General features: G+C 38.5%; 5 protein-coding genes and 1 non-coding gene across 16 annotated transcripts; 5 read left to right on the forward strand and 1 right to left on the reverse strand.

The window, feature by feature from the left end:
• Window positions 1–138: 138 nt before the first annotated feature.
• On the forward strand, window positions 139–1,075 carry LOC106352277 (F-box protein SNE). The gene has a single exon (XM_013791937.3). The coding sequence runs from the start codon at window positions 443–445 to the stop codon at window positions 923–925; it is 483 nt and encodes a 160-aa protein (XP_013647391.3). The 5' UTR covers window positions 139–442; the 3' UTR covers window positions 926–1,075.
• Window positions 1,076–6,285: 5,210 nt separating this feature from the next.
• LOC125576041 lies at window positions 6,286–6,392 on the forward strand. Its single transcript, XR_007314575.1, has one exon. It is a non-coding gene; the product is annotated as a small nucleolar RNA R71 (small nucleolar RNA).
• A 4,513-nt stretch (window positions 6,393–10,905) lies between these two features.
• On the forward strand, window positions 10,906–13,392 carry LOC106348969 (scarecrow-like transcription factor PAT1). Of its 10 annotated transcripts, none has more exons than XM_048735287.1 (4): window positions 10,906–11,212; window positions 11,284–11,377; window positions 11,621–12,699; window positions 12,831–13,392. In XM_048735287.1, exons 3-4 carry the CDS (start codon window positions 11,657–11,659, stop codon window positions 13,279–13,281), a joined length of 1,494 nt encoding a protein of 497 aa, XP_048591244.1. In that variant the 5' UTR covers window positions 10,906–11,212; window positions 11,284–11,377; window positions 11,621–11,656; the 3' UTR covers window positions 13,282–13,392. The 10 variants fall into 10 exon arrangements, with proteins under 10 accessions (XP_048591244.1, XP_048591240.1, XP_048591246.1 ...); XM_048735288.1 differs by having other exon boundaries at window positions 10,907–11,212; window positions 11,361–11,377; window positions 11,613–12,699; XM_048735290.1 differs by having other exon boundaries at window positions 10,907–11,159.
• Window positions 13,393–15,236: 1,844 nt separating this feature from the next.
• On the forward strand, window positions 15,237–17,082 carry LOC111198712 (polygalacturonase-like). The gene is made up of 4 exons (XM_048735292.1): window positions 15,237–15,462; window positions 15,544–15,852; window positions 16,002–16,520; window positions 16,647–17,082. The coding sequence occupies exons 1-4, from the start codon at window positions 15,352–15,354 to the stop codon at window positions 16,899–16,901; spliced, it is 1,194 nt and encodes a 397-aa protein (XP_048591249.1). The 5' UTR covers window positions 15,237–15,351; the 3' UTR covers window positions 16,902–17,082.
• A 2,050-nt stretch (window positions 17,083–19,132) lies between these two features.
• LOC106350787 (laccase-15) lies at window positions 19,133–21,793 on the forward strand. The gene is made up of 6 exons (XM_022687787.2): window positions 19,133–19,486; window positions 19,578–19,729; window positions 19,810–20,054; window positions 20,176–20,304; window positions 20,512–21,453; window positions 21,578–21,793. Exons 1-6 carry the CDS (start codon window positions 19,406–19,408, stop codon window positions 21,709–21,711), a joined length of 1,683 nt encoding a protein of 560 aa, XP_022543508.2. The 5' UTR covers window positions 19,133–19,405; the 3' UTR covers window positions 21,712–21,793.
• On the reverse strand, window positions 21,738–26,228 carry LOC111197882 (protein ENHANCED DOWNY MILDEW 2-like). 2 transcript variants are annotated; one of them, XM_022687785.2, is made up of 18 exons: window positions 26,067–26,228; window positions 25,470–25,907; window positions 25,304–25,391; window positions 25,178–25,228; window positions 24,922–25,085; window positions 24,736–24,835; window positions 24,553–24,651; window positions 24,203–24,450; window positions 24,030–24,122; window positions 23,624–23,932; window positions 23,387–23,534; window positions 23,218–23,316; window positions 23,059–23,151; window positions 22,781–22,933; window positions 22,637–22,708; window positions 22,421–22,539; window positions 22,289–22,349; window positions 21,738–22,211 (listed from the first exon to the last, which is right to left on the reverse strand). In XM_022687785.2, exons 2-18 carry the CDS (start codon window positions 25,898–25,900, stop codon window positions 21,969–21,971), a joined length of 2,571 nt encoding a protein of 856 aa, XP_022543506.2. In that variant the 5' UTR covers window positions 25,901–25,907; window positions 26,067–26,228; the 3' UTR covers window positions 21,738–21,968. The 2 variants fall into 2 exon arrangements, with proteins under 2 accessions (XP_022543506.2, XP_022543507.2); XM_022687786.2 differs by having other exon boundaries at window positions 26,017–26,193.
• Between the last annotated feature and the right edge of the window lie 335 nt (window positions 26,229–26,563).

Below are 26,563 nucleotides of genomic sequence, written 5' to 3' on the forward strand. Positions count from 1 at the left end.
CGTTCCAATACTGTGAATAACTTACTATACGTATATTAGTATTACTATCCTATTATGTTCGATCAATTTATTGGATAAACAAATGTAGTTTTGTATCGGTGTTAGGTAACTCAATTGGTCAATACTAGAATAGAAAGATAAGCAAGATTAGTGAAGCGTTTTGACCCAAAAAAAAAAGATTAGTGAAGCAAAGAAACAAAAAGAGAAGTAATGGTATAGACTAGGGCTTTAAAAGCAACAATAACCACTCAACCAACATTAATTTTTTATTACTTTACAGATTGAATATAAACATCACTCCCTCTCTGCTTCTCACTTGCACAATATTTTTACATAATTACGCATATATATATTATATGCGCCCGTGTGGTTTCAACAGCTGTATAGACCTTCTCTCTTTGAAACACAACACAAGCCTCTCCCTTTCTCTCTTCCCAGTACTATGTCGGAGAAACGAATTAGAATGGTCGAGAAAAATAACAACAAGCGGCAGCGAGTGAAACTTGTTCCCGAGTTCTCCATCAACGACCATCAAGACGTGCTCGTAGAAATACTCCGACGACTAGACGGTCCTTCTCTCTGCTCAGCCGCTTGCGTGTGCCGTCTTTGGTCGGCCGTGGCTCGTAATGACTCAATATGGGAAGAGCTCTGTTTCCGACAGGTGTCACCACGACCTTCACTTCCCCTTCGCTCCGTTGTGTCAGCTCTAGGTGGCTACAGACGTCTCTACTTTCTCTGCATCCGCCCGGTCCTCTCACGACTCCCCAAGATCATCTGGAGCCATGACCAACTTCAGCTGTCATTATCCCTTTACTGTGTCCACTACTACGAGCGCCTTTACGTCAGCGCGTGGCATGAAGACGCGCCACCCAGCGCGCCACCTTCTTCGCTCATGTTCCTTAGGAAACCCGTCAACGTCGTCTGATACGTTCCTGAACGGCCATTAATAATTTATTTTAGTTTCCAAGATTGTATTCTTTATCATATTATTATTTATTCCCATTTGTTACAGTTCACGAAATTTCATGATTTCATTACAAGATTATTATTAGTAAACGTTGGATCTTTTTTGTCACTCGGTTTCTTTTCTCTTTAGATACTGCCAAGTGCCAACGTGTAGCTGTTTTGTCTCTTCTGCTTTTATATTTTTTGTAAGAAATCTAAACTCAGTTCATTAATTTCATCGTGGTTTAATGCGAAGATACGCATAGTACTATTGTCGAACACTTGACATTCTAAAAGCAAAGAAAGTAGTCTCAAATTAAAAGTATGTTGTAAATAAGATGAGCTAGGCATGGGAAGATTTGGATATCTTTGTATGTACTTTTGTTGTAGTAGTATAGATTCGTTAGAAGGGGGTCAAGTTAGATGGTGGACCACAGAAACATAGGCATACAACTTTCTTTGTTAATTCTTTCCAAAATATACTGAAGAGGCCCACTAACAAATAATAGCCTACCTTTGATTTTGACATTTACACATTTATATTGGCCCATATAAGTGTTCTTTGGTTACTTTTTTTTTTTTGTCAACTTAAGCTTACAAAAGCCATATTTACTAATGATGTTAGGAGTTTTCAAGGCTCCTAAGACAAATGTTGTAGTATAAAAGATTGTCGAACCAGTTCTGAGGGATATCAAAGCACTGAGAATGCAAGTACTCACTTAATCTAAGTGCAACCAATGATTTAGATGGGTTTTAAACTACTACTAAAACTAAAAAGCAATAACAGAATGATACTTTCTTGACTAAGGGAAAAGAGAACTCATGGGCATAGGGATTAGACCTTGGGTGATCAAGTATCGAACTAAGGATGGCAAATGATCAATCAAACTATCAACCTTAAGCCTAGACACAATTCTAAGCAAGCTCTATGTCTAGATGAATGCTCATTTGCTAACATATCTCAAACATCAAATGTCTTTGGTTGAATAATATGAAAGCAATCATTACTAACAAGTCTATTAGCTATCTTAGCATCTTTAACAACAAATGTCTTTGGCAAAGTATACTAAAAGCCTAGGAGAGTTGTCTCGGGCATTTCATCGAACACCTTTCGGGTGAGAAATGCCTAAGGATCAACAACTGAGTGGCCAACTCAGAAGATGCATTATGATTACTCTACTAGCAAGGAACAAGAATGATCTACACTAAAACATCCTAGAACTAACCTAATCACCCTTAATCTCCCTAACCCATGAATTCAAAAGGTGATTACTCACTAATCTCCATGATTCCTCTTAAACCCATATTGGATTTCAGATTAATCATGTAGAGAAATAGATAAGAAATCAACAATAACACAACAATCAAAATCCAATAGATGAACTTCTCAAGAGAGTTTTTGTGTATTTCTCCAAGATAAAGATAATCTGCCTCTCTCGCTTACAAAGTATTAAAACATAGGTTTTTTAGAAGTGCAAAACGTGCCTTCAAATTGCAAAAAGGTCCCCGAAAAATTGTAATTTTCGGCAGCAAAATAACGCGGAGCGACTTGCAGGTGTCGCTCCAGCAAGTCGCTCCAGAGCCACTTTTAGTGTCTCCGACGGCACAAACGCGAGCGACCTTGGTGTGTCACTCCAGCAGGTCGCTCTGAACATCGGGAGCGACTTCAGCATGTCGCTCTGGAAGGTCGCTCCAGGGTCAAATATGTGTGTCTCCGGATGTGAAAACACGAGCGACTTCGTGCAGTCGCTCTGGATGAGTCGCTCCGGGATGTGGTGCACAGCGACCTCATGTAGTCGCTCCGAGAAGTCGCTTCAGGCAGTGCTCGTCCAAAGACCACTCTAATCACCTCCTTTGAGCTCCAAATGCACCCAAATGTCTACAGAAACTCCATGTGGTACTCAAATACCTGATAGAGACATATGTATGCAAAATGCAACCTAAACATGTCTAAATCCTAATCTATATGATGAAAATGTTTATGAATGAATGGATAAAACAATGTAAATATGCAAGATATCAACTCCCCCAAACTTGTTCTTTTACTTGTCCACAAGTGAACTTTCTAGAACTCATAGGTAGAGAGGTTGAAGGAGGGAGCACATAGCCAAAAGAAACACAACTAGCACACTCTCTTATTACACTCTAGCTTCTCTAGGCCTATCTTAACTCTTTTTGTTCTTACACTCATCATCAAGCATCCACACATTCAAATCAACCAACTCTCACATTCATTAAGCACAAAACATCAGGTGAATTCTTGCAAATGGTCAGTTGGTCCAAGTCATTTGGTTGGGTAAGGGAAGGCTTTTATTCAAGTGATTCAAGAGGTTCAAAACATATGATCTTTAAGGTGGTTTACTCTCAAAACAAGTAGCCTTGACATTGCACATAATATATCTAAGAAAGGGACCAACTCATGCATACAATGCTCAATCTCCATTGTTCTACCCTTTTCCCAAACATACAAATCACACAATCATTTCCCAATGTCAAACCCAACTCACATCTCTCACCAAAAGATCCTAAGAACTTTAACTCCTTCTCTTTGAAATCTACAAGGGATTTTTCACAACCTCAAAACATTTCTTAGCTCCTAACAACTTTGCTAGCCCCCTTTTTTTTTTTTTCTTTTTTTTTTTCTTTTCTCTTTTTTTTCGTTTTTCTTTTTCCCTTTTTTTTTTTTTTAGGCTGGGGGCCAAGACTTTTCAAAACTTGAGCTAGAGGCTTCTATACTGGTCCCAATAAAACAATTCACTTAAGCACAAAGAATCTATTCTTTTCTTTTTCATTTCTCCCAAATCATAATCACAACACTCACCCCCACCTATAGCTAGACAATAGAGTGCCCAATCTAGCAAGAATGAAGATCAAGCATTGTCGTTCCCGATACTCTCAACATTATGCACATGTAAGACTTTCCGAAAAAGGCCTCACTCATCAAACAATGAAAGCTTAAAAGGAGGAAAAGGTTTTGGGAGTGGTCTACCACTAGAGTTTGTCAAAAAAGATTGGTATAAAAGATGTGACAACTCAAGTGTGTATAGCCATGACTCAGTACACAAGGGACCATGAGCAAGAAGCATTAAGTTCGTTCAGTTCAAATAAGGTCGTAGTTGGCTTCAAAGACTGAGTTTCAGCAATCAACAAGTTTCAGGAAGAGTTTTCAAGGCTCGAAACATACAAGTCTTTTTGAGAGGTGCAAAAGCTACTCAGGTGCAACGTAGTGTTCTTTACAAGGCATTCAAAATCATTGCTCCCAATGCAAGTGAATGCAACCTATATGCTCTAGACTCTCCTAAAAATGCAAATGATGCAAACTAAATGATTGATTTTTTTTTTTTATCTATGCAAATAGGTATGCCATGCATGACTCAATGAAACAACATCAAAGCAAATATGATCAAATACTTGGTACCTCCCCCAAACTTGAATTACACAGTCTCTGTGTTGTCAAGTAGAGAGAGATATACCGAAAAGAAGACTAATATGCAAAAAATTAAATGGTATATACAGGGGAGTGTGGTGGGTTACCTTCTATGGGGAATGAGTAGAGGGAGATGCTCCCTCCTCGTCGTCTTCAGGTGGTAACTCTTCAAGGTGCTCATCAGCAGGGGTGTCCATCTCTTCAATGTAGAAGGCTTGCCCGAACACAGTTGGTTTCCTCATTTTCCTCTTGATGTCAAAGTGGAGGATGTTCTCTTTACCCAAATAGAGATCAATCGTGCCTTCCTTCACATTAACAATAGCTCCTGCTGTAGCTAAGAATGGCCTTCCTAGAATCAATGGGTCTTGAGCCTCCTCACCCATCTCAAGCACCACAAAATCTGTAGGTATCTCATACCTTCCAATCTTCACAGGGAGGTCCTCTAAGATGCCCACAGGATACTTCACTGAACGATCAGCTAACACCAGAGAGAGTCTACACTTCTTGTACTGAGTGAATCCAAGCTTCTTTGCAACAGACAAAGGCATCAAGCTGACACTAGCTCCCAAATCGCAGAGACTTTTCTCAAATACCATAGGTCCAAGAGCACAAGGTAGTGTGAAGCTTCCTGGATCCTCTAATTTCTCTGGAACATCAAGCCTCTGGATGATGGCATTGCACTCATGGGTAAGAATCATCATGCCTTCCATCTCCTTCTTCTTTGCAGCTACAACATCTTTCAGGAACTTGCTGTATTGAGGAATCAACATGAAAGCATCGATGATGGGCATTGCAACCTGAGCTTCACTCATTTGCTTCTCAAACAGAGCCTTGTACTTCTCTAGCAGCTGCTTCTTGAATCTACCAGGGAATGGAAGTTTGGGTTCATAGGAAGAGGAACAAAAGAACTTTCACTTGCTGGAGTAACAACCTCACCATCCTTTACTGTCTTCTTCTCTTCTCCAACCTTTCCTTTACCTTTGGCTTCCACTATCTTCTCCAAGATCTCGTCATTGATCTTCTCATCAACAATCACCACTTCATCATCTATGTTGATGGCAACCCCCTCACCTAGTTTCTCAGCATCCTTGGTGAGGGTTCTAGGAGGTAACTGCTTACCACTCCTAAGGGTGATAGCTTTGGCCTCCTTGGGATTTGGGTCAGATTTTCCAGGTAGAGATCCTTGCTGGCGATTCTGGTGAGTGTTCATGGAAGCAAACTGATTCTCTAAATTCTTGACTGTAGAAGCAAGGTGTGAGAATTTGTTGTTGAGCTCATTGTAGCTCCCATCAATCTTGGAATGAAGGTTCTTCAACTCATAACCAACATGCTTCTCACTTCTAGTCTGAGACTCCAAGATTTGTTTCAGTAAGGTATCAGTGCTGCTCTCTTGAGGAGCAGAGGAACCAGACAAGGGGTTTTGCTGAGGCTGATAGCTGCTTTGCTGGTTGTTTCTAGGCGGATAACCACTCTGTTGGTTGTTGGGATAGGATTTCTGTTGGTAGTTGTTGTACTGAAAATTGGGCTCCTTTTTGTACCAGCTACCATTGTTGTTGATGAAACACAACTCCTCTTGACCTTCCAAACCCTCAACCTCATTGACAGCAAGTGGATCTTCCTGCTTGGAGTTACCAACAAACTTCAGCTGCTCTTGGGTTGCTTTTTCAGCAATGAGTAGGTCGATCTTGTCTTCCAAAGCTTTGATCTCTTTCCTCGTCTGCTTATCATCTGTTCTACTGCCTCTGTCGTGGTCTCCACTGTAGACTGCATCACTCTTTACCATGTTGTCAACCAGCTCTTCTGCATCCTCCTCAGTTCTCCCCAAGAAGAACCCATTGCTAGCTGTATCCAGTCTGGCTCTGTACTTAGGAAGAGCACCACGGTAGAATGTGCTCAGTAAGCTCTCCTTAGAAAAGCCATGGTGTGGGCATTGAGCTTGGTAGCCCTTGAATCTCTCCCAGGCTTCACTGAAGCCTTCCAAGTTCTTCTGTTGAAAGCTGGAAATCTCGTTTCTCAGCTTAGCAGTTCTTGAAGTAGAGAAGAACTTCTCCAAGAATGCTTTCTTGCAGTCATCCCAAGTGGTGATGGAGTCACTGGGTAGAGACTTCTCCCACTGACGTGCCTTATCCCCCAAAGAGAAAGGGAATAGCTTGAGCTTTAAGGCATCTTCGGACACACCATTGGTTTTTGACAACCCACAGTAGCTGTCGAACCTGTCCAAGTGATCAAATGGATCCTCTAGAGCCAAGCCATGATACTTGTTGTTCTCGATCACGTTGAGGAGTCCTGATTTGATCTCAAAGTTGTTGGCTGCCACAGCGGGTGCTCGGATTCCCAATCTATGACCATGAATGTTGGGGCGGTCGTAAGTGCCAATGGGTCGAGCTGCTCGCTGTTGGTTTTGTGGAACGTTGTTAGCTCCATTGACGCCCGCATCATTTTGAGGTATGTCTTCCATATCAGTGTCCAATCTCTGCAAGTGAGCCTGTTGCTCTTCTTCTCTTCTCTTTCTAGCACACTCTCTCTCTAAAGCTCTGATGTCTGCAGCTCTTGGAACTAGGTTTGATGGACCCCTGCTCCTCAAGTTCATACACCTGTAGATTAAAGGGAGGTGAAGAAGAATCAGTAACAAAAGAAAATGAAAATGACTTAGTCTCAAGCAAGTGACTAAATCTCAATGTTGAAATCTACTCAGAATTTGGCAACGGCGCCAATTTGATGTTAGGAGTTTTCAAGGCTCCTAAGACAAATGTTGTAGTATAAAAGATTGTCGAACCAGTTCTGAGGGATATCAAAGCACTGAGAATGCAAGTACTCACTTAATCTAAGTGCAACCAATGATTTATATGGGTTTTAAACTACTACTAAAACTAAAAAGCAATAACAGAATGATACTTTCTTGACTAAGGGAAAAGAGAACTCATGGGCATAGGGATTAGACCTTGGGTGATCAAGTATCGAACTAAGGATGGCAAATGATCAATCAAACTATCAACCTTAAGCCTAGACACAATTCTAAGCAAGCTCTATGTCTAGATGAATGCTCATTTGCTAACATATCTCAAACATCAAATGTCTTTGGTTGAATAATATGAAAGCAATCATTACTAACAAGTCTATTAGCTATCTTAGCATCTTTAACAACAAATGTCTTTGGCAAAGTATACTAAAAGCCTAGGAGAGTTGTCTCGGGCATTTCATCGAACACCTTTCGGGTGAGAAATGCCTAAGGATCAACAACTGAGTGGCCAACTCAGAAGATGCATTATGATTACTCTACTAGCAAGGAACAAGAATGATCTACACTAAAACATCCTAGAACTAACCTAATCACCCTTAATCTCCCTAACCCATGAATTCAAAAGGTGATTACTCACTAATCTCCATGATTCCTCTTAAACCCATATTGGATTTCAGATTAATCATGTAGAGAAATAGATAAGAAATCAACAATAACACAACAATCAAAATCCAAGAGATGAACTTCTCAAGAGAGTTTTTGTGTATTCTCCAAGATAAAGATAATCTGCCTCTCTCGCTTACAAAGTATTAAAACATAGGTTTTTTAGAAGTGCAAAACGTGCCTTCAAATTGCAAAAAGGTCCCCGAAAAATTGTAATTTTCGGCAGCAAAATAACGCGGAGCGACTTGCAGGTGTCGCTCCAGCAAGTCGCTCCAGAGCCACTTTTAGTGTCTCCGACGGCACAAACGCGAGCGACCTTGGTGTGTCACTCCAGCAGGTCGCTCTGAACATCGGGAGCGACTTCAGCACGTCGCTCTGGAAGGTCGCTCCAGGGTCAAATATGTGTGTCTCCGGATGTGAAAACGCGAGCGACTTCGTGCAGTCGCTCTGGATGAGTCGCTCCGGGATGTGGTGCACAGCGACCTCATGTAGTCGCTCCGAGAAGTCGCTTCAGGCAGTGCTCGTCCAAAGACCACTCTAATCACCTCTTTTGAGCTCCAAATGCACCCAAATGTCTACAGAAACTCCATGTGGTACTCAAATACCTGATAGAGACATATGTATGCAAAATGCAACCTAAACATGTCTAAATCCTAATCTATATGATGAAAATGTTTATGAATGAATGGATAAAACAATGTAAATATGCAAGATATCAACTAACAAAATACATATTCACAACTGCCTCAATGAAACAATAGCATCATCATGTATTTCGCGGTTGCAGTAATAAGTATTTTATATTTTCTTTTGTCAAATGGATACAGAAAAATATACGAGGCTTTAGTAGCATCAAATGAAAATACAACTATTGGCATATTGGTGTTAAACATTGGTATATTAAACAAGCGGCAGCCTTTCAGATCCAATCCTTGATGCTTCTTCACTTATATATATATATATAGAGTAATAATACATATGTAGTTTTCATATCCTAATATTCCTCGCTTTGTTTTGTATACGAGTGTTTGAAGCCTTAATAACTTTAATAACTGATACTTCTTCGTAATTTGTGGTGTTCTTCTCACTTTGTTGATATAAAGTTTTTCTTTTTCAAGTTTTTTTTTCCTGTTCTGTAGTTTCTTTATTGGTTGATTAGTTGACTTATAAGAAAACACAGAAAGTAGTTGATTGTGCAAAGAACAGTCTTGAGTTTTATCTTATGTCTTTTGTACGACTCTAATACTGAACTATCTAGCTCTTTTTATTGGAGAATTCCCTGATAAGAACGTGAAGAAGAACTTGTTTATTGGTAAAGTCACAAGTGTGTGCAACATACATACTTATTTTTCCTATATCGACTTTGAAAATTAATGCACATGTGTGTGCTTGTTCACATTGTGTGAGCGTGTTCACAATCATGAACCATCATTCGTATTCGTATTGAAACAAAGAAACCAAAAGTTTGCTTGTTCCCTATTGGGTTTTGAACTAGGGGAACACCTTTCGTTTTAACTTACATGAATGCCTCGTTGTTTGAACAAAAAAAAGAATGCCTCGTTGAATCCGTTCCTTTTTATATTTTATTCAGTGGATTAAAGATTATACTTTTGTGGCATAGAAATGATCGAAATTGTTGAAAATGGCATGGATTTTTGTTTTTCAATCGTCTGGATTAATTTCAAAGAGGGAAATAAAGAAAATAGTACAACAAACAGAATAGCAAAAATTGAATTTTAGACAAACATTTGAATCTTAGATATACATTTGAAACAATATATTTTTATTTCATATTTTATTCAGAAATCCCAAAAATAAACTGCATTTCCTCTTCCATCACAAAAAAATACACTCCTCCGCTCCTTTAAAATAGATTTTAAAAAGAAATTGTTTCATAGATGTAGTATTTGTGTTTTTTTTATAAAAAAAACTTGTAAATTTCAAAAAACAATTGAATTAATTGAATTGTTATTAGTTAAAAGTTATTAAAAATAAAAATTATAGAAAAAATACATTTATAATTATAGTGATTTAGTATGTATGAAAACACAAAAAATCTATTTTTTTTGTGGAATGAGGTAGTAGTTTCGTTATGGGCTGATAATGTTAACCAGTTAAACCAAGAAGAGAAATAAAAAAGAGTTAGCATTGTCTTTCCTTGTGAACGTTCACAAGTCCATGCACATACACATTTACATAGGGTGTCCTTGGATCCTCTCTTCCCGTCATGTAAAGCTTATAAACGACAAAAAAAAGATTTCATGCATGCGTCTTTAAACACGTCTCATTCAACATTTTGTTAATCGTTGTGTCTCCATATTATAATGGGTTGGTTGTTAAAAAAGAAGAAGAAAAGAATAAAGAACGGCAAGGGGTCACGATGACACATCATTCACTAAAAAAAAAAAAATTAAAGCTGAAAGAAAGCTGATAATTCTATTAAATTTCCATAAAATCTCTTCGTGCTTGAGAAAATCTCCTAAATACATTCTTGGTGCTATCAAAATTGAACCTCTACCTAAATGAATTGAATTGCTCTTCAAAGATTTTTGGAGTGTACTAAATAACTTCATAGTTTTTGTGTATAAACTGAGTTTCAAAATCCGCGGATGGTATATTTACTTCCAGCGTCAAGTATATTGTATATTAAAATTCTCAGATAATAAATTGTAATATACAATTCGGGCTGTTTATATTTGACCACTTTTACACCAGTATTTTGTTTGTATCTTTCCTTATAATCCAATATGTTTCCGACCATGGATGTATATCGGTTTTGATTGAATGCTTCGGTTTTATCATCAAAATGTTATCCTAAAATACAAACTAAACTAATTAGAAAACTTTAAACTTCTTACAAACGCTTGAAAGCGATCAAAATCAACATAGCTGCGTTTTCTACGGTCGTGTGTGGCATGAAATCACAACATTGTAGTCTTTTCTCTACCCGGTCAACTTTCTCTGACTTTGATTTTCCATGGTATTCTCGTCTTCATTTTTGTTTTTGTTTTGTTTGTCTCTCTATTTATTATTATTATATTAAAACTAAATATATATCTTTTCACACCTTTTTCTTTATAATATGATTCGAGATACTGAAAGTTGAGAAACTGGATTGAGACAAATATTGGACTAGGGACATGTATCTTCGACAATTAGAGGGTTAATAATAATAAAACTCTTATGGTGGTGGTCGAGACATGTTTGAGTAGCACAATCATATGTAACACGCCTGGTTGAGATTATATTCTCTCTCTCTCTCTCTTTCTCATAAAACAGTAAAGGGAGGTACTTCTGTTATAAAGTAATTCGACCAAGTCCCATGTGCCTTGTCTCCGACAACTCTCACTCTCTCTCTTCTTGATCTTGGCTCTGGTTCACATGGTACTTTCTTAAAATTTCGTAATTTTAAGGTTTTTCATCTCAGAAAAAGTCAGGTGGGTACTAACAATTCTATTCGACCTTTAACTCCTTGAGTTCTTTAACTTTAAAATATGATCCCTTACAGTAACACCAGGTCCTAAATCCTCTCTCTTTCTCTATTCATCCTGTGGGTTAAACGTGTGTGTTGTTCAATTAACCTAGTCACCGGAACTGAAAAGGTATGATACTTGCTTCTCTGTTGAGTTTTTAATCTCTGTTTTCGTTAGTGGCTGCAGCTATTCTTATAATTGGTTTGTTTATCAGATATTATGCAGTTAATTGCATATGTTAGGCAATTTAAGTTTTTTTTTTCTTTTTTGAGAAAATACAATTTAAGTCTTGACATGAGCTTAGAGCTTTTCTTGGATGATAGTTTCAGATAGCTAGTTTCATATAAGTCAAGTCTACTTGTAGTTGTGCAGATCATTTTAAGGTGTGGATCATACAAGTGACAAGAAATGTACAAGCATCCAAGACAAGAGACTGAGGCTTACACTTTGCCTCCTTTTGAGGCCAACTCTGTTGGGAAACTTAGGTACATACCGGCTCACAACTCCCTTAAACGGTATTGCATGCTCGAGCCATCATCATCATCATCACTTGTCTCTCCTGCTTACGCTGTTCCATCAAACGCTACGGTTAACAGCTCTGCACATGAAGATACGTCCGGCTCCTGTGTAACAGACGATTTTAACGACAAGATAAAAGAACTGGAGACAGTGATGATGGGGCCAGACTCCTTGGTCTTTGATTACAACGACTCCTTTGATTCGACGTCGTGTCAAGAGACTAATAGCTGGAGATCAACTCTAGAGGCCATCTCTAGACGTGATCTAAGAGCTGATCTTGTTTCATGTGCACAAGCTTTGTCTGAAAACGATCTTATGATGGCACATTCGATGATGGAGAAGCTGCGACAGATGGTATCTGTTTCTGGTGAGCCTATCCAACGTTTAGGAGCTTACTTACTAGAAGGCTTAGTGGCTAAGTTAGCTTCATCGGGTAGTTCCATATACAAATCACTTTACAGGTTCTCTGAGCCCGCGAGCACCGAGCTTCTCTCTTACATGCACATCCTCTACGAGGTGTGTCCTTACTTCAAGTTTGGTTACATGTCAGCAAATGGCGCCATTGCTGAAGCCATGAAGGAAGACAACAGAGTTCATATTATTGATTTCCAAATAAGTCAAGGGAGTCAATGGGTTACTCTTATCCAGGCCTTTGCTGCTAGGCCCGGTGGGCCTCCTCGGATACGGATAACTGGTATTGATGATACGACTTCAGCTTATGCTCGTGGAGGTGGGTTAAGTATTGTGGGGAACAGACTCGCTAAACTTGCTAAACAGTTCAATGTTCCGTTTGAGTTCAACTCGGTGTCAGTGTCAGCGTCTGAGGTCAAACTGAAAGACCTTGGAGTCAGACCAGGGGAAGCTCTAGCTGTCAACTTTGCCTTTGTGCTTCATCATATGCCTGACGAAAGTGTGAGCACCGAGAATCACCGGTACAATATGTTTTTGAATTTTTTTTTAATATTACCCTATGGGATGATCCGGTCAGCTTCGAGGAACGCTTGGACTGGTTACTTTTTGTGTGGTTTACTTTCTCTTGACTTGAGTATATATTTTCTTACAGGGACCGGTTGCTGAGAATGGTGAAGAGCTTATCTCCAAAAGTAGTGACTCTAGTGGAGCAAGAATCAAACACAAACACGGCTGCTTTCTTCCCGAGGTTTAAGGAGACAATGGATTACTATGACGCCATGTTCGAGTCCATTGACGTGACTCTCCCAAGGAATCACAAACAGAGGATCAACGTGGAGCAGCATTGTCTAGCGAGAGACGTTGTGAACATCATCGCATGTGAAGGAGCTGATAGGGTGGAGCGGCATGAGCTACTAGGAAAATGGAGGTCACGGTTTGAGATGGCGGGTTTCACCTCTTATCCGTTGAGTCCCCTTGTGAACTCCACCATCAAGAGTCTGCTTAGGAACTATTCGGACAAATATAGGCTGGAAGAAAGAGATGGAGCCTTGTATCTTGGTTGGATGCAACGAGATTTGGTCGCTTCTTGTGCCTGGAAATGACACTGAAAACATTTCACTGTAATCACAATCAAAGTGTTTCAACTTGTATGCAATTTTAGTTGCTCGCTTGAATCTTGAAACCGTTAGAAAAATAAAATTGATTTTAACCTTTGTTCTCATATGTTGATTCCTAATTTCCTACTCACCTACTCTCTTATTCCTCTGTGTTATTGTGGTCTTTACTTGTCTGATACGGTCTAGAATTTGATCATATAATAGACGTTATGCAAATTACTTACCTAGTGGAGTATTCTTGGATTCCTAGTGCTTGTGAAAGATGTGGAGCTCTTGGGCATAAGGAAAAGAGGTGTCTACTACCTGCTAAGACTCTTGGAACAGCTCATGTCACAAAAGATACTCAGAAACCTAATGAGGAGATCCCAATGGTGGATATAGTTAAGCTGTTGCAACAATCCCCTGCTACCTCGGCTACCAACTTCGATCAAAAGCCAAGTTCTACTTCCACACACCAAGAGCCTGAGACTCCAAAAAGGTCTTCGCCTACTAGTAATTCTGAGGATCCCACTGATGGACTTTCCTCCAATTTGCACGAGGTACATTCTATTCCTCGTTCTAAGTCTGATACTACTTTACCATCATTAGCAGTCACTGTCGCTGCGCCATCTGCGTTACACATTATGGAGGAAAATCCATCTCCCGTACACATCAGAGAAGCCTCTCACACTTATGAGACGGAGCAACATTTTGGGGAGAGTTTTAAACAAGACTCACCTCACTCTCAAAACAGAAATGAGGAAGGTATGTTATTGGTTGGAGAAACATCTGGTTATAACACAACTAGAGGAGGAAGACCAATAAAACCGACTCAAAAAATTCAAGGTATGGAATGGAAAACTGTTAGAGGAAGGGGTAAACGAGGTCGTTGCGGCCGAGGGAACAACTATCACTACTGTTATCATCAGTGCTGTGCGACTTTGAGACCAAAAGAAACATTGGCTTAGGGCATCATTTTTTGAAAAAACACTTAATAACATATGCTTAGTTAATATTACCAATAATAATTAAGTACTAATATATACTTTATATGGGCTTGAGTTTTAAACTATAATATTATCAATAGGCTAAATATGGGCTACAACCCATACATAAAGACATTCATTAATACATTAATAGTTCACTGTTTCGGTTGCTTATCGAATATTATTGACTATCTCTGTTTCGGTTGCATCTGCTGAGAGGAGCTTTTCAAAGTTGAAGCTGATAAAATCTTATCTTCGTTCGACTATGTCACAAGAAAGATTGAGTGATTTGGCTATCTTATCTATCGAGAGAGAACTCCTAAGGAACATTGATTTTGAAAGTTTAGTTAATGAGTTGTTAGAGAAAAAAGGAAGACAAATTATGTTTTAGAATTATTAAGCAGTGTTTTTTTTTTGAAGTGACTCTTTATAAGACATTTTTTTTATGAATGAAAGCATACTTTTTTTCTTTCGCTTACGTATGGTTTTAGTGCTCGCACGGCTCTGGTTATCATGTTCTTTAACTTGCTCTTTACGATTCAATTTTGAATCGTCTGTTAGGGATATGTTTCCTTTTTTGTTGTTGCATACTTTATCAAACTTATGAGTGAAAATCTCATACTTGTATTACTTTTGAATTTTAATATGAAAGCCTGTTACAAAAAAAAATTACTTACCTATTTTTATAGTTTCCTTCTGACGTAAGCTCAGGTTAAAACACACACACACATGTGAGCAAATCTCACAAACGATATTTAGACTTTATCATGGCCAGATAAAAAGTCTTCGTTTTCTAAAACTGAATTTTCTATTTTCGGAAAACAATAGTATTAGTGTTTACGTCAAACACATCCTGAAATATTTCCCAAAATATAGGTGACAAAAGCTAAAAGGAACGGTGGAGAAGAAAGCCCACGTACAGATATCTCTCTCCTCCTAGTGACTATATAATGGCAACCAAACCAAGGAACAAATCATAAATAAGAAAAATATTTTTTTTCAAATACTAATAATAATAAAACTAGTGGATTACAAAATATATAAACAAAAATAACAATTGTAATCCCTAGTAACTAAAAAAAATCATATAATGGGTGTACATTTTGGAATATCCGTATTATTTGTTGTTTGTTTGCTAGGTTTATCAGCAAATGCTAAAGATTTCACAATCACTGCTCCTCCAGGTTCTGATATCACCAGCGTAAGTTCACAACCAACCTTTGACTTGACATTAGTTTTCTTGTTCTCCAAGCAAGGTTAAAATCTTTTGGGATCGATGCAGTTATTGTTGAAAACATTCAATGAGGCATGCCAGTTCCCGACCAGGAGTAGCGTATTGATCCCTAAAGGTGAATACAAGCTTCGGCAAATAGAGATGATGGGTCCATGCAAAGCTCCCATAAGGATTACTCTTCAAGGCACTGTGAAAGCTGACGGAAACGTTAACGGGAATGACTACTGGGTCGCTTTCCGCAGGATTAATGGGTTTAAGTTGAACGGAGGTGGTATCTTTGACGGTGAAGGTAACGCTGCATGGAGGGCTAATAATTGCCACAAAATGGCATTAACTCAGTGCAAGAAACTCCCTATCGTACGTGTCTATCTATCTCTATGTTTACATAATAAATCCGTTAAATATAAAACAGTTTTTTTTTTTTTTTTTTTTTTTTTTTTGGTAAAAATGTTAAGATATAAAACAGTTTTGTTAATTTGTTTATGTTTTGTGTCATTTTTTAACAGAGCATACGGTTTGATTTCGTGACTGACGCTAAGATAAGAGGCATAACCTCGTTGGATTCAAAGAACTTCCACATTAACGTGCTCGGAGCAAGGAACATGACATTGGAAGAAATCACGATCATTGCCCCTGAAGAGAGTCCCAACACCGACGGAATCCACGTGGGAAGGAGTGTTGGAGTCCAGATCATCAACTCAAACATCAAAACAGGAGATGACTGCATCTCTATTGGAGACGGGACGAGAGACCTTCTTGTCGAAAGAGTTACATGCGGTCCGGGACATGGAATCAGTATTGGAAGCCTCGGATTATACGTGAAGGAGGAAGACGTCACTGGCATCAGGGTCGTAAACTCCACCCTCATAAACACTGACAATGGTGTAAGGATCAAGACATGGCCGTCTGCAGCTTGCTCCACCACCGCCTCGGGTATCCATTTTGAGAATATTATCCTCAAGAACGTTACCAACCCTATCCTCATCGACCAAGAGTACTGCCCCTGGAACCGATGCAACAAGAACGTGAGTACACTTTTCAAGAAAATTTAAATGATCATAGTTTTTCTATGAGATATGCATAGATCAATCCATGGGAACTGCTTTCATTGGATGATGACTCCAAGACGTTTTTTTTTTGTTTGTTTGTAGAAACCATCAACAATCAAGCTGGTGGACATAAGCTTCAAGCATATCAGAGGAACATCAGGGAACAAAGACGCCGTTAAGCTTTTGTGCAGCAAGGGATTTCCGTGCAAGAACGTGCAGATTGGTGACATTGACATTAAGTACACCGGAGCCGATGGTCCTGCAACATTCCAATGCTCCAACGTATCTCCCACGTTGATGGGAACTCAGGTCCCTAAAGCATGTAGCAGCCCAGTGACTAAGCTACCAGGCCAGTAAGAAATCTCGATGCGATAACCAATACACAATCTAAAATGTACAACCCATAATGTATGTTATATTCTTTCATTTGATTTTGCTAGTAAAATAACCTATTCTTTTTGCTAAAAAATGCGTTTTTGCTAGCTATATTGTATAACATGCAGCATTCTTGAGAAAAAATATAATAATTGTTAACTAAGTATAAGTTTGAGCTACAAAATTATATAATTGCTTCTATACGTTAAAAATACACTAATCAAACGAGTATATGGTCGCATTGAGATACAAGCAGCTGAAGGAAAAACGAAAAACTTTTTTTTTGAAAGCAGGAAAAACGAATTTGCAAAGTTTTTTTTTTAATTCTATTTTTAGTTAGAATTAGCACCCTAGTTGTCTTAAACTTAATTTTCAAACGTTATATACTTCTGCAAAATCTTTTATCGTATCAATCTATGGAGATAAGTTCATGTAATGGCTCAAGTTGTGTCCACTTGTAAGGAAGGTGAAAAATAGCCTTCGTCCCAAGAAAACAACCTGGGATTTATTAGCGGCTCCGTGAAAGCACTGGAAGAAGAAGGATCAAAAGAGGACGAGGATCGGCCAACGGTTTTGCGGTGGTAACGTCGTAGCCTCATAGGGGAGTTCACGTTGATATAAAATGAGAGAATAGATGGAAGTTTTTTCATCTGATAAAGTCCAAAGCTAATTTGCATAATTTTTTCTTTTCCTTTTTGACATCAAAACATCCACCATATTCCTCGATGGACATCCAAGTTGGCACATAAGTGACAATAATAATTTTAGTTCTAGACAATCCAACTAACCATGCATTTCGAAATTTTCAGAGTTACACCGCGCGCCATTAAACTTCAAAAATGCTAAAAACTTAGAGCGGAAATCTTATTGTGAGATACACCCGATTTGCAAATTTTCTTATTAATTGTAAGAATGAATTATTTACAATTTTAAGGTTTATATTATCTTTCTCAAACATTTTAATTTTAAAAAAAATTACTAAAAGTTTTTCAAAACCCAAAAAAATACCGTATGAAATTTACTGGTTGTAAAGATATTTAAATCACTACTAGAATCAATAAATTACATATACAATAATTTGGACATGTATTCGCAAAGATAACTTTGAAAATATTCTTTCGGTATAAGGTGTTAACAATGTCAATAGATAGACATCTCTTTCGCTTTAGTGGAATGGTAGCTCACGGATAATAATCCTGGCCGTTGAATACAATGCCACAATGTTAATTAAGTACACGCTTAGGCAATTTAAAGAGTAACGTCAAACCAATGCATGCACGTAAGAATCTAAATCAATACAAAAGGTAAAGAGTTTTGGACTATTTTGGTTGTGGACTTAAAAAAAAAAAAAAAAAAGAGGAAAGCTTCACCAAACCAAACTCATCAGTGATGTTGTTTTAGTAAATTCTTTAGAGTTGTTGGACTTGTTTTCATCTCGATAACTCCAATTCGTACTCATTTGAATTTTCCGTCACACATCCATATCCGTTTGACATATATTATAATATGTTCCAACGTATGGAAATAGGTCTAATATTGGACACCGCACCAAAAAGGTGCATGTTTCTTACTATATATGTAACATGTAAAAACAATAAGTTAGTTTAACAACTATAGTCTTCTCCTTAAGTTTTGAAAGCTTCGTTTGACCGAGAGATGTACATATTTGTTGGAACAATGTGAACCCATATAAATCAAAACTGGACCAAAGAGATGTAGTTTACATCCATTAATTTCTGTCGACCAGAAACATATTTAATGCATGGTAAAATGATTTTTACAGTAACAGCACGACCGCTCCACCGGTAGTGGACCTTCCGTTCACGCCTGTTCACTCGACATGTATGTTTTCTCTCGTGCGTTAATTTTTGTATAGACTAAAATTTTGTTTATATATCTTACAGTCACCATATTAATTTTTCGTGTTTTGTGTTCGCTCCCACAGTATCACAAACTATTTCTTATAAATCATTCATTCCTTCATTATTCCAGTTTAAATATGTGTAGTTATGAAATTATTTTTAAATAAATGATCGAAAAGATAAATGCACTTTATTAACATAGATTGTCAAACCAAGCATTTAAAAATCTTGCAACATACACTATCATATACCATAAATCACCATAAATCTGCGATGTTACACGATAATTCACAAAATATCCGATAACATTGAACTTATGATCAAATTAATTTTTTTTTAAATATTCTCATATGAATCAAAAAAACTTTTAGTATTCAAGAGTTCTACAATATATGAATATAGTCATATGGTGTAGATGTCTTGTTTCTGAAGCTAACATAATAAGACAGGATTGTGTATGAACATCAATGATATAACATCTTGCACATCCATAGTTCTTATAGCCAAAGTTAACTAATTTGAGAAAGACGTGGAGCTAGAGGGGTCTTTAAATACACATATACTCCTCTATCTTCTTTGATTAACCATCTGCCAGAATAATTATTTTACAAAAATTATTTCAAAATGCCACATTCTTTCTCTCATTTCTTCTTAATCTCTCTTTTCCTTTACACCAAATGTATTGCGCATCGCTACACTTTCACGGTGAGTTTATATCAATTAAGTCAGGCGTGATAAACTAGCTAACTTTAAATTGATGAAAGTTAAACTAATCAATCTCATAAATTAATGTCAGGTTAAGGAAGTTCCATATAACAAATTGTGTAGTACGAAGAAGATTCTGACCGTTAACGGTCAGTTTCCTGGACCAGTTTTAAAGGTTTACAAAGGAGACACCATTTACGTCAACGTTCGTAACCGAGCTAGTGAAAACATCACAATGCATTGGTAAGATTTAAAAACCTTTTTCTCTTATGTAAATTATACTCGTTACAAGCAAGCTAAGGTGTGGTTGAATAAACACACAGGCATGGTGTAGAGCAGCCGAGAAACCCGTGGTCAGATGGACCCGAATACATCACACAATGTCCGATTCGACCCGGAAGTGATTTTATGTATGAAGTCATCTTTTCCATCGAAGACGCAACTGTTTGGTGGCATGCGCATAGCTCTTGGACACGAGCCACTGTACATGGTCTTATATTCATATACCCTCGGCCCGGGACATTCCTCCCTTTCCCAAAGCCGGACCACGAAATTCCCTTAGTTCTTGGTACAATACAAAACATATACAACTTTTAACTAGATATAATATTCAAAAACAAATTAGACGTCTATATATATGGTTGCGTATATTTTTATCTTAAAAAAATAATTTTTAAAAAATTGAATAGGAGAGTGGTGGAAGGAAGATGTGAGAGAGGTAGTAGAGCAGTTCATAAGGACCGGAGCTGATCCTAATGTGTCCGATGCTTTGACTATCAATGGACATCCTGGTTTCTTGTATCCTTGCTCTAATTCAGGTTTTCATTTTTGCTTTTCTCCTTAATACGCTCAAACCCTTTTGTAGATTTAGCTAATTATTCCATTTTTATATCAAACTGATATACAAATGTAACAAACATTTTCTGCTTTTATTTATTAATTTTTGAGAAAATCTTTATGTACTTGAAAAGTGACATTTCATGCAAATATGTTTTAAACTTACAATCTTATATGTTAATATTCAGATACATTCGAGCTCACGGTAGAGAAGGGCAAAACCTATCGCATTCGGATGGTAAACGCCGCGATGAACCTAATCTTCTTCTTCTCAATCGCAAAACACAGCCTCACCGTGGTTGCCGCCGATGGACACTACACCAAACCTCTAAACGCTACTTACATCACCATATCTCCAGGTCAAACGCTGGACGTCTTATTACACGCGGACCAAAACCCAAAACGCACTTATTACATGGCAGCCAGAGCTTACCACAGCAGCCCCGTCATCAGATTCAACAACTCCACAACTATCGGGATCTTACGTTACATCTCTTCAAGCAACGCCAAAACGTCATCTTATCCAAGCCTTCCTAATTATAATGACACGTCAGCAGCGTTCGGATTCTTTACGAACATCAAAAGCTTATACTCCGGACAAGTTCCAGTTAAAATCTCACGTAGAATAATCTCAACGGTTTCACTAAATCTTCTAGCGTGTCCTAACAACTCGTGCCAAGGTCCAAACGGGTTGAGATTAGCGGCTAGTATGAACAACATATCATTCGTCACACCAAACCACGTAGACATACTAAAAGCTTATTACCTTCACATTAAGGGCGTTTACGGAACGCGGTTTCCTGCGTTTCCGCCGCTGGTTTTCAATTTTACCGCGGAGGATCAACCGTTGATTTTGCAGACTCCGAGACTTGCTACGGAAGTAAAGATGATTAAGTACGGAGAAGCGGTTGAAATGGTTTTTCAAGGGACGAGTTTAGGTGGTGGTGGAATCGACCACCCCATGCATTTGCATGGTTTTAGCTTCTATATTGTTGGTTTTGGGTTTGGTAACTATAACGTAACGAAAGATCCGTCGTCGAACTATAATCTCAAAGATCCTCCGTATAGAAATACGGCGACTGTGCCAAGAAACGGTTGGATCGCTATCAGATTCATAGCTAACAATCCTGGTACGTACCTTGCATTATTTCATATAACCTTATACAGAGCTAGATCAACCGTTACACTAGGGGCTACTTCCAAGGGTATGAACTGTGGTATTGTAACCAGTCTTGTTTGTAATTGTGTTTGTAGGGGTTTGGTTTATGCATTGTCACTTTGATAGACATCTCACGTGGGGTATGAACGTTGTCTTCATTGTCGAGAACGGCAGAGGAATAAACCAGCAGATGCTGCCTCCGCCGCCTGACTTACCGCCTTGTTACTAGTAATTCAACTGTTACCAATTTGAGTGTAATGAAAGTCATTGTAACTGATGTAATAAACTAAATTTACCAAAGATATAATCCTAAAACTTTGTGTAAGGAAGACTCCCAACAAAAAAAGGTGATAATATTTAACCAAACCGTTGGCTCTTAAGGTTCCTTAATACTATCATATGAATCCACGTGGAACAGTACTCATAGTAACTTCATAAGCTTTGGATATGGAGTGATGTTTTGAATCCCTCTTGCACACTGATAAGTTAATCAAGAGGAGATATCTCCATCTCTTGTACAATACCATCATCAGGAGGAGGCTCTGCGTGATGGAGACCCACTGTGTAAGTCGAGTGATACATATGTGTTATGTGACCCTGTTGAAGCGCTATAGCCTTGTGGTTCCAAGTCCAGTCCCTTCGGCTCCAAAGGTACAGAGGTGGCGGTATATTGTTCCACTGCTCTATCGTTTTGTTGTTCACATCTATGGACCCGGGCAAGTAGAAAGACTAGAACAGAGCAAAAAACAGAGTGTTATCCAAAGCTATTGGTATAAGAAACAGAGAGTTGGATTCATTTGTAGTACCTTTCCTGAAAGCAGATTGGCGTCCTCCCATATCAAATCATAATCAGCTATCGCATCGACCCTGGTTGTCATAGATGAAGCCAGAGTAAATAAAAAAGGTTTTTTACTGAGACTCTGTATTTGCTTTTTTACCTTTTTGTTTCACTTGGGACAATGAGGATCAGAATCTTCGGTTTAAACTCCAGGGCCTTCTGGATGAAAGTGTTAGCAAGACTTGATTTGAAACCGAAAGGCGGGTTCAATCCCATTATCTGTTCTTATCCATAACATCAAAAGAAAAAGAAAGATCTTAGTGAGTGGGATTCAAGAAGTGCGTCTCAAGTTTAGGATGTTGTTCGCTTTCTGTACCAGTCTAGAGCCGTCAGGTAACTCTTCTTTCTTCACAGTCAACCAATCTCTCTTCTCAAAGTTAAAAGTGTTCTGCCATGGGAACATCATGTTTTCAGAAACAACTTCTAACACAAAAAAAGGGTAAAAGAGCGAGCCTTGTACCTTAGGTAGAATGAGATCAAAGTTCTTGAAGAAACAGGATTTGCCCGTTTTCTCAAGCTTTGCTTTCATCAAACAACTTAAGTCGTTAGAGCCACAGCAGAAGTCCACTATTGTATCTCCATTTTGCACGTAAGAGTGGAGCCTCTCTACTATCTGCATCATTAAGTTCAAGTAAACCAGTTTCAAATAAGTATCTCTATACCGGTAGACTTTAACAGATCGAAGCTAAAACATAGGTTAAGAAAACAAATAGAGAGAGCGAGAGATAAATAGTTCACCTCTTCAAGCTTCTTTAGCTTTGTGAAGTGACGACCAAAGGATGTGTAGCGCATTCCGTGGAGAAAAGGAGAAAGATAAATTTCAAGCTTCGTCTGCAGCAGTTCAAAAACATGTCTGAGCAAACTCTTAGATGATATGAAAACTATGTGATTACAAACCTTATGCTTCATGAGTTGGACTAGAAGATCTGGATCAAATATAGCTCTGGCATCTTCGTTCCGCCCTGCTTCAAACATCTTTAATGCAGCTCGAGCGGCCTGCAAAACAGACGTAAGGATTCAGGAGCCGACACTACTGTTGTGATGAGTTTTAGATTGAAAAACATACATTGACATGAGTTTCAACCAATCCTGTTGTGATGTTCTTGCCGACATCATTTCTTGACTGGTAGCATTGTGCATGGGTTTCCCCACGAGACTTAACAAACTCCTCAAAACTAAACGAAGAGTCCACTTCGTCAATTATAGATAACACCCTGTGTAACCAGAAAAAAATAAAACGATTAGTTGAACTATCATCAGTAACGTTGTTGTTTCATTGTTGAGTGGAAAGAGAAAACATCACCTCGATTCCACATCCTCGTCGTCTACATCGTTAGGATCGGCAAAGTCAGAAGGAACTTCTTGTTTAGACAACCTTTTCTCAATGCTCTCCATCCTCCGTTTATTAAGATAGTCATTGACCTTAAAATTCATCCTTGGTTTCCTAGATCTGTTGATACCTTCATGATGCTTAGAACCCGTAATCATACTCGGAACATCCTCTTTGACAGGTTCAAGACCATGACTTAGTGTTCTTCTTGGGCCAGATACATCAGGAAAAACTAAGTGGTCTCTAGCTGGAGTACCAAGATTACCTACTATCTCATGGTTCCTGTTCAAAATAATATAAAAATCTATGTACATTGAGCAGATCATGGCATCAAAAACCTCTGGCTTTAAAATGCACTCAGATTATTCAAAAAACTTACAAACAGTATATCAGAATGCGATTGTATGGAAGCAGTTTTTCCCAGGTTCTCTGAGGTGTTTCCTCGTCACAGTTGAGTTCAGAAGTAATCTCCCTGAGTACAATAAAGAAGCAAAAAAAATCTGAAGGCTATATACACGGCCATTAGAAGATTAAGGAGAAAAATGGTTTTACCTAGGTAAACATTTTCTGTGATAAGCAGTTGGACAGCGTCTGCATACAGCAAAGTGGCACGCATATAGATTTTTGTTTTCACTTGTCTTACAGACTTTGCATATGTGTAGAGGACAGAAAAAAGGATCTCTAGCAGAAATCTTGGCTTGAAGTTCTTCTGTTTTGATTTGATCACCATCGTGGAGAAGCTTTGCAACACATATTGGATGATAGAAGTGACCGCAATTTGAGGCAGAACAAGGGAAGACCTTCAGAGAAGTAAACAGTTGGAATGAAGATTGTAAGTACTCAATACAGATAAATTAGCCAAGTATCCAAATGAAGAATGATATGGTGCAACGATATAATACCTCTTGAGATGAGTTTTTATCAGAGGATCCCAATTGACCACAAGCATAGCACTGATGCTGTTTGTGTTGACAGTTGCTACAGAGATACTCTCTAAGTGCCTACATATCCAGAAAATTAACATCAGCATGAAGTATAACCGTAATAGCATATTAAACAGGAACTCTAAAGGCGATTCACAATACCTGAACTTGAGTCCCATCAGGGAATCCTAGTGATTCACACGATGTATCAGCTCCATCAGATATGGTTGGGTGGAAAGCTCTCAAGCAGCTTCCTTCACAACTGAGTAGAAAAAAAAAAGAAATTAGAAACAGATTGTATCAAACTATGATACATCAAATATTGAGAAACTATGCAGCTTGACTTACCACAGAATATAACCACCATTGTCACAGATAGAGCAGACTGTATCAAACTGCAAGTTCATGTCAGAATCGTCATCACTGCTGCGTTCCTCGTCTAACATATTATCAGCAGTGAAATTCTGTTCCTGTGGTAGCTGAGCATCTTCTTGATGTTGCATTGGAAGTTCCTTAATAACAGAAAACAATAATTAATCTCAGTAGAAAGAGAGCAAGTGAGGAGGCAGAGAACAAGTAAACCACTTCTAACTAAGTCTCTTACCACTTCGGTAGGTGTTGTTTGGAAAGTCTTCTCCAGAAACTTGCGTAGACACTGCACACAATAAAATGTGTTAACTACGAAAAGGTAACTAAGTCAACCCAATATCCTTCAAACGAGAAAATAGACCTTCGACTTTTTTAAATCCTCATCCATCTTCATCGCTCGACAGACCAGAGAAACATGATCTGATAAGTCATGCTCTGAAGGTTGGATCCTGTATAAACAGCAAGATCAACTCAGATGACAAAAGGACAACATATCAAGATAAACTGAAATGAACATCTAAGCATACCCATCCACTTTGTCCAAACTTCTCCACACACGGTCGCTTGATGCCTCAGGATTCCTTTTAACAAAGTGAAGACACCGAAGCGTTACCAGAGTCGTCCTAACTAAAGCTTCATAACTCTTTGCTGGTTTGTGTAGAGTTATCCATCGCATCCCATGTAGAAACACTTCGACCTTAAGACATTCATCAGAAAACAGATCAAACCTCCAAGCTTTAGCTAGCTTACAAACAGACTCGTTTCCACAGTCAGTGCTGCCACGCAGATACACAGGTCCTCTGGAGCTACCAGTGGGATCTTCCTCTCCGTCGTCGTCGTCGTCGTCCCATTTGCCCGGAAGAATAGAAAAATTGACAGGTATGTCGCTTTGATCAACGAAAGAGTAGTCATCAACGTAGTCAGGTAGAATCTCTCCCTCTTCATCAGACGAATCCATTAGCTATCTGAAAGAACAAAAAACATCAAAGCTTTAAACTTTTTTATCTCCTTATCACACTAAACGAAAAATCCACATAAACACAACACTAAACCATCCAAATCTGTGATCCTAACCTAGCTACTAAGCTACTAAGCAGAGAATCGTCAAACGGGAAGGAGGTTACCGGCGATCCTGGTTGTGCCGGAGATGCCGTACAGAAGCTTGCTCGCCGCTTTATACCCTAATGCCTTTAGCGTTTACCAAACCCAAGAGAGAAGAAGAAAGGTGGACTGTGAGAGAGAGAGAGGTGTGTGTTTTTCTTTTAATAGTAAGAAGACGAAGAAGATGATTTGCTTTTCTAGTACGATTTAAAACCGTTTCGGGGAAACATTTTTGTTTTTTAGTGGGCAAATGACCAAAAGCCCCATCACATCTAAATCAATTATGGGCTTTCTAATTGGCCCAAAAAAAGGAAACAAGCAAAAATTGGCCCAAGAAGAAGGACAACCATCACCACCTAACCACCACCACCGTTGTTTGAAGCTAAGTGGCTCTTGATCGCCGCCGAGAAGATAAGGGATTCCGGTGGTGACAAGCATGGTCAATAAAGTAAGTGAAAAGGGGCATTTTGGACTTTTTCTCTCAACAGGCACACTTTCTACCACACTGTTTAAACATCTG

The sequence above is a fragment of the Brassica napus genome, chromosome A6, assembly GCF_020379485.1.
Source record: "Brassica napus cultivar Da-Ae chromosome A6, Da-Ae, whole genome shotgun sequence".
Lineage (NCBI taxonomy): Eukaryota > Viridiplantae > Streptophyta > Magnoliopsida > Brassicales > Brassicaceae > Brassica > Brassica napus.

What these genes read in the sequence shown, in the direction of transcription:
- LOC106352277 (XM_013791937.3), top strand. Translation starts at nt 443, where the DNA reads ATGTCGGAGAAACGAATTAGAATGGTCGAGAAAAATAACAACAAGCGG.
- LOC106348969 (XM_048735283.1), top strand. Translation starts at nt 11,657, where the DNA reads ATGTACAAGCATCCAAGACAAGAGACTGAGGCTTACACTTTGCCTCCT. An exon ending in GTGAGCACCGAGAATCACCG is followed by an intron (nt 12,700 to 12,830) that starts GTACAATATGTT and finishes ATTTTCTTACAG; the next exon opens with GGACCGGTTGCTGAGAATGG.
- LOC111198712 (XM_048735292.1), top strand. Translation starts at nt 15,352, where the DNA reads ATGGGTGTACATTTTGGAATATCCGTATTATTTGTTGTTTGTTTGCTA. An exon ending in CAGGTTCTGATATCACCAGC is followed by an intron (nt 15,463 to 15,543) that starts GTAAGTTCACAA and finishes GGATCGATGCAG; the next exon opens with TTATTGTTGAAAACATTCAA. An exon ending in AGTGCAAGAAACTCCCTATC is followed by an intron (nt 15,853 to 16,001) that starts GTACGTGTCTAT and finishes ATTTTTTAACAG; the next exon opens with AGCATACGGTTTGATTTCGT.
- LOC106350787 (XM_022687787.2), top strand. Translation starts at nt 19,406, where the DNA reads ATGCCACATTCTTTCTCTCATTTCTTCTTAATCTCTCTTTTCCTTTAC. An exon ending in CGCATCGCTACACTTTCACG is followed by an intron (nt 19,487 to 19,577) that starts GTGAGTTTATAT and finishes AATTAATGTCAG; the next exon opens with GTTAAGGAAGTTCCATATAA. An exon ending in ATTCATAGCTAACAATCCTG is followed by an intron (nt 21,454 to 21,577) that starts GTACGTACCTTG and finishes TTGTGTTTGTAG; the next exon opens with GGGTTTGGTTTATGCATTGT.
- LOC111197882 (XM_022687785.2), bottom strand. Translation starts at nt 25,900, where the DNA reads ATGGATTCGTCTGATGAAGAGGGAGAGATTCTACCTGACTACGTTGAT. An exon ending in AGGATTTAAAAAAGTCGAAG is followed by an intron (nt 25,229 to 25,303) that starts GTCTATTTTCTC and finishes TATTGTGTGCAG; the next exon opens with TGTCTACGCAAGTTTCTGGA. An exon ending in AATGGTGGTTATATTCTGTG is followed by an intron (nt 24,836 to 24,921) that starts GTAAGTCAAGCT and finishes TTTTCTACTCAG; the next exon opens with TTGTGAAGGAAGCTGCTTGA.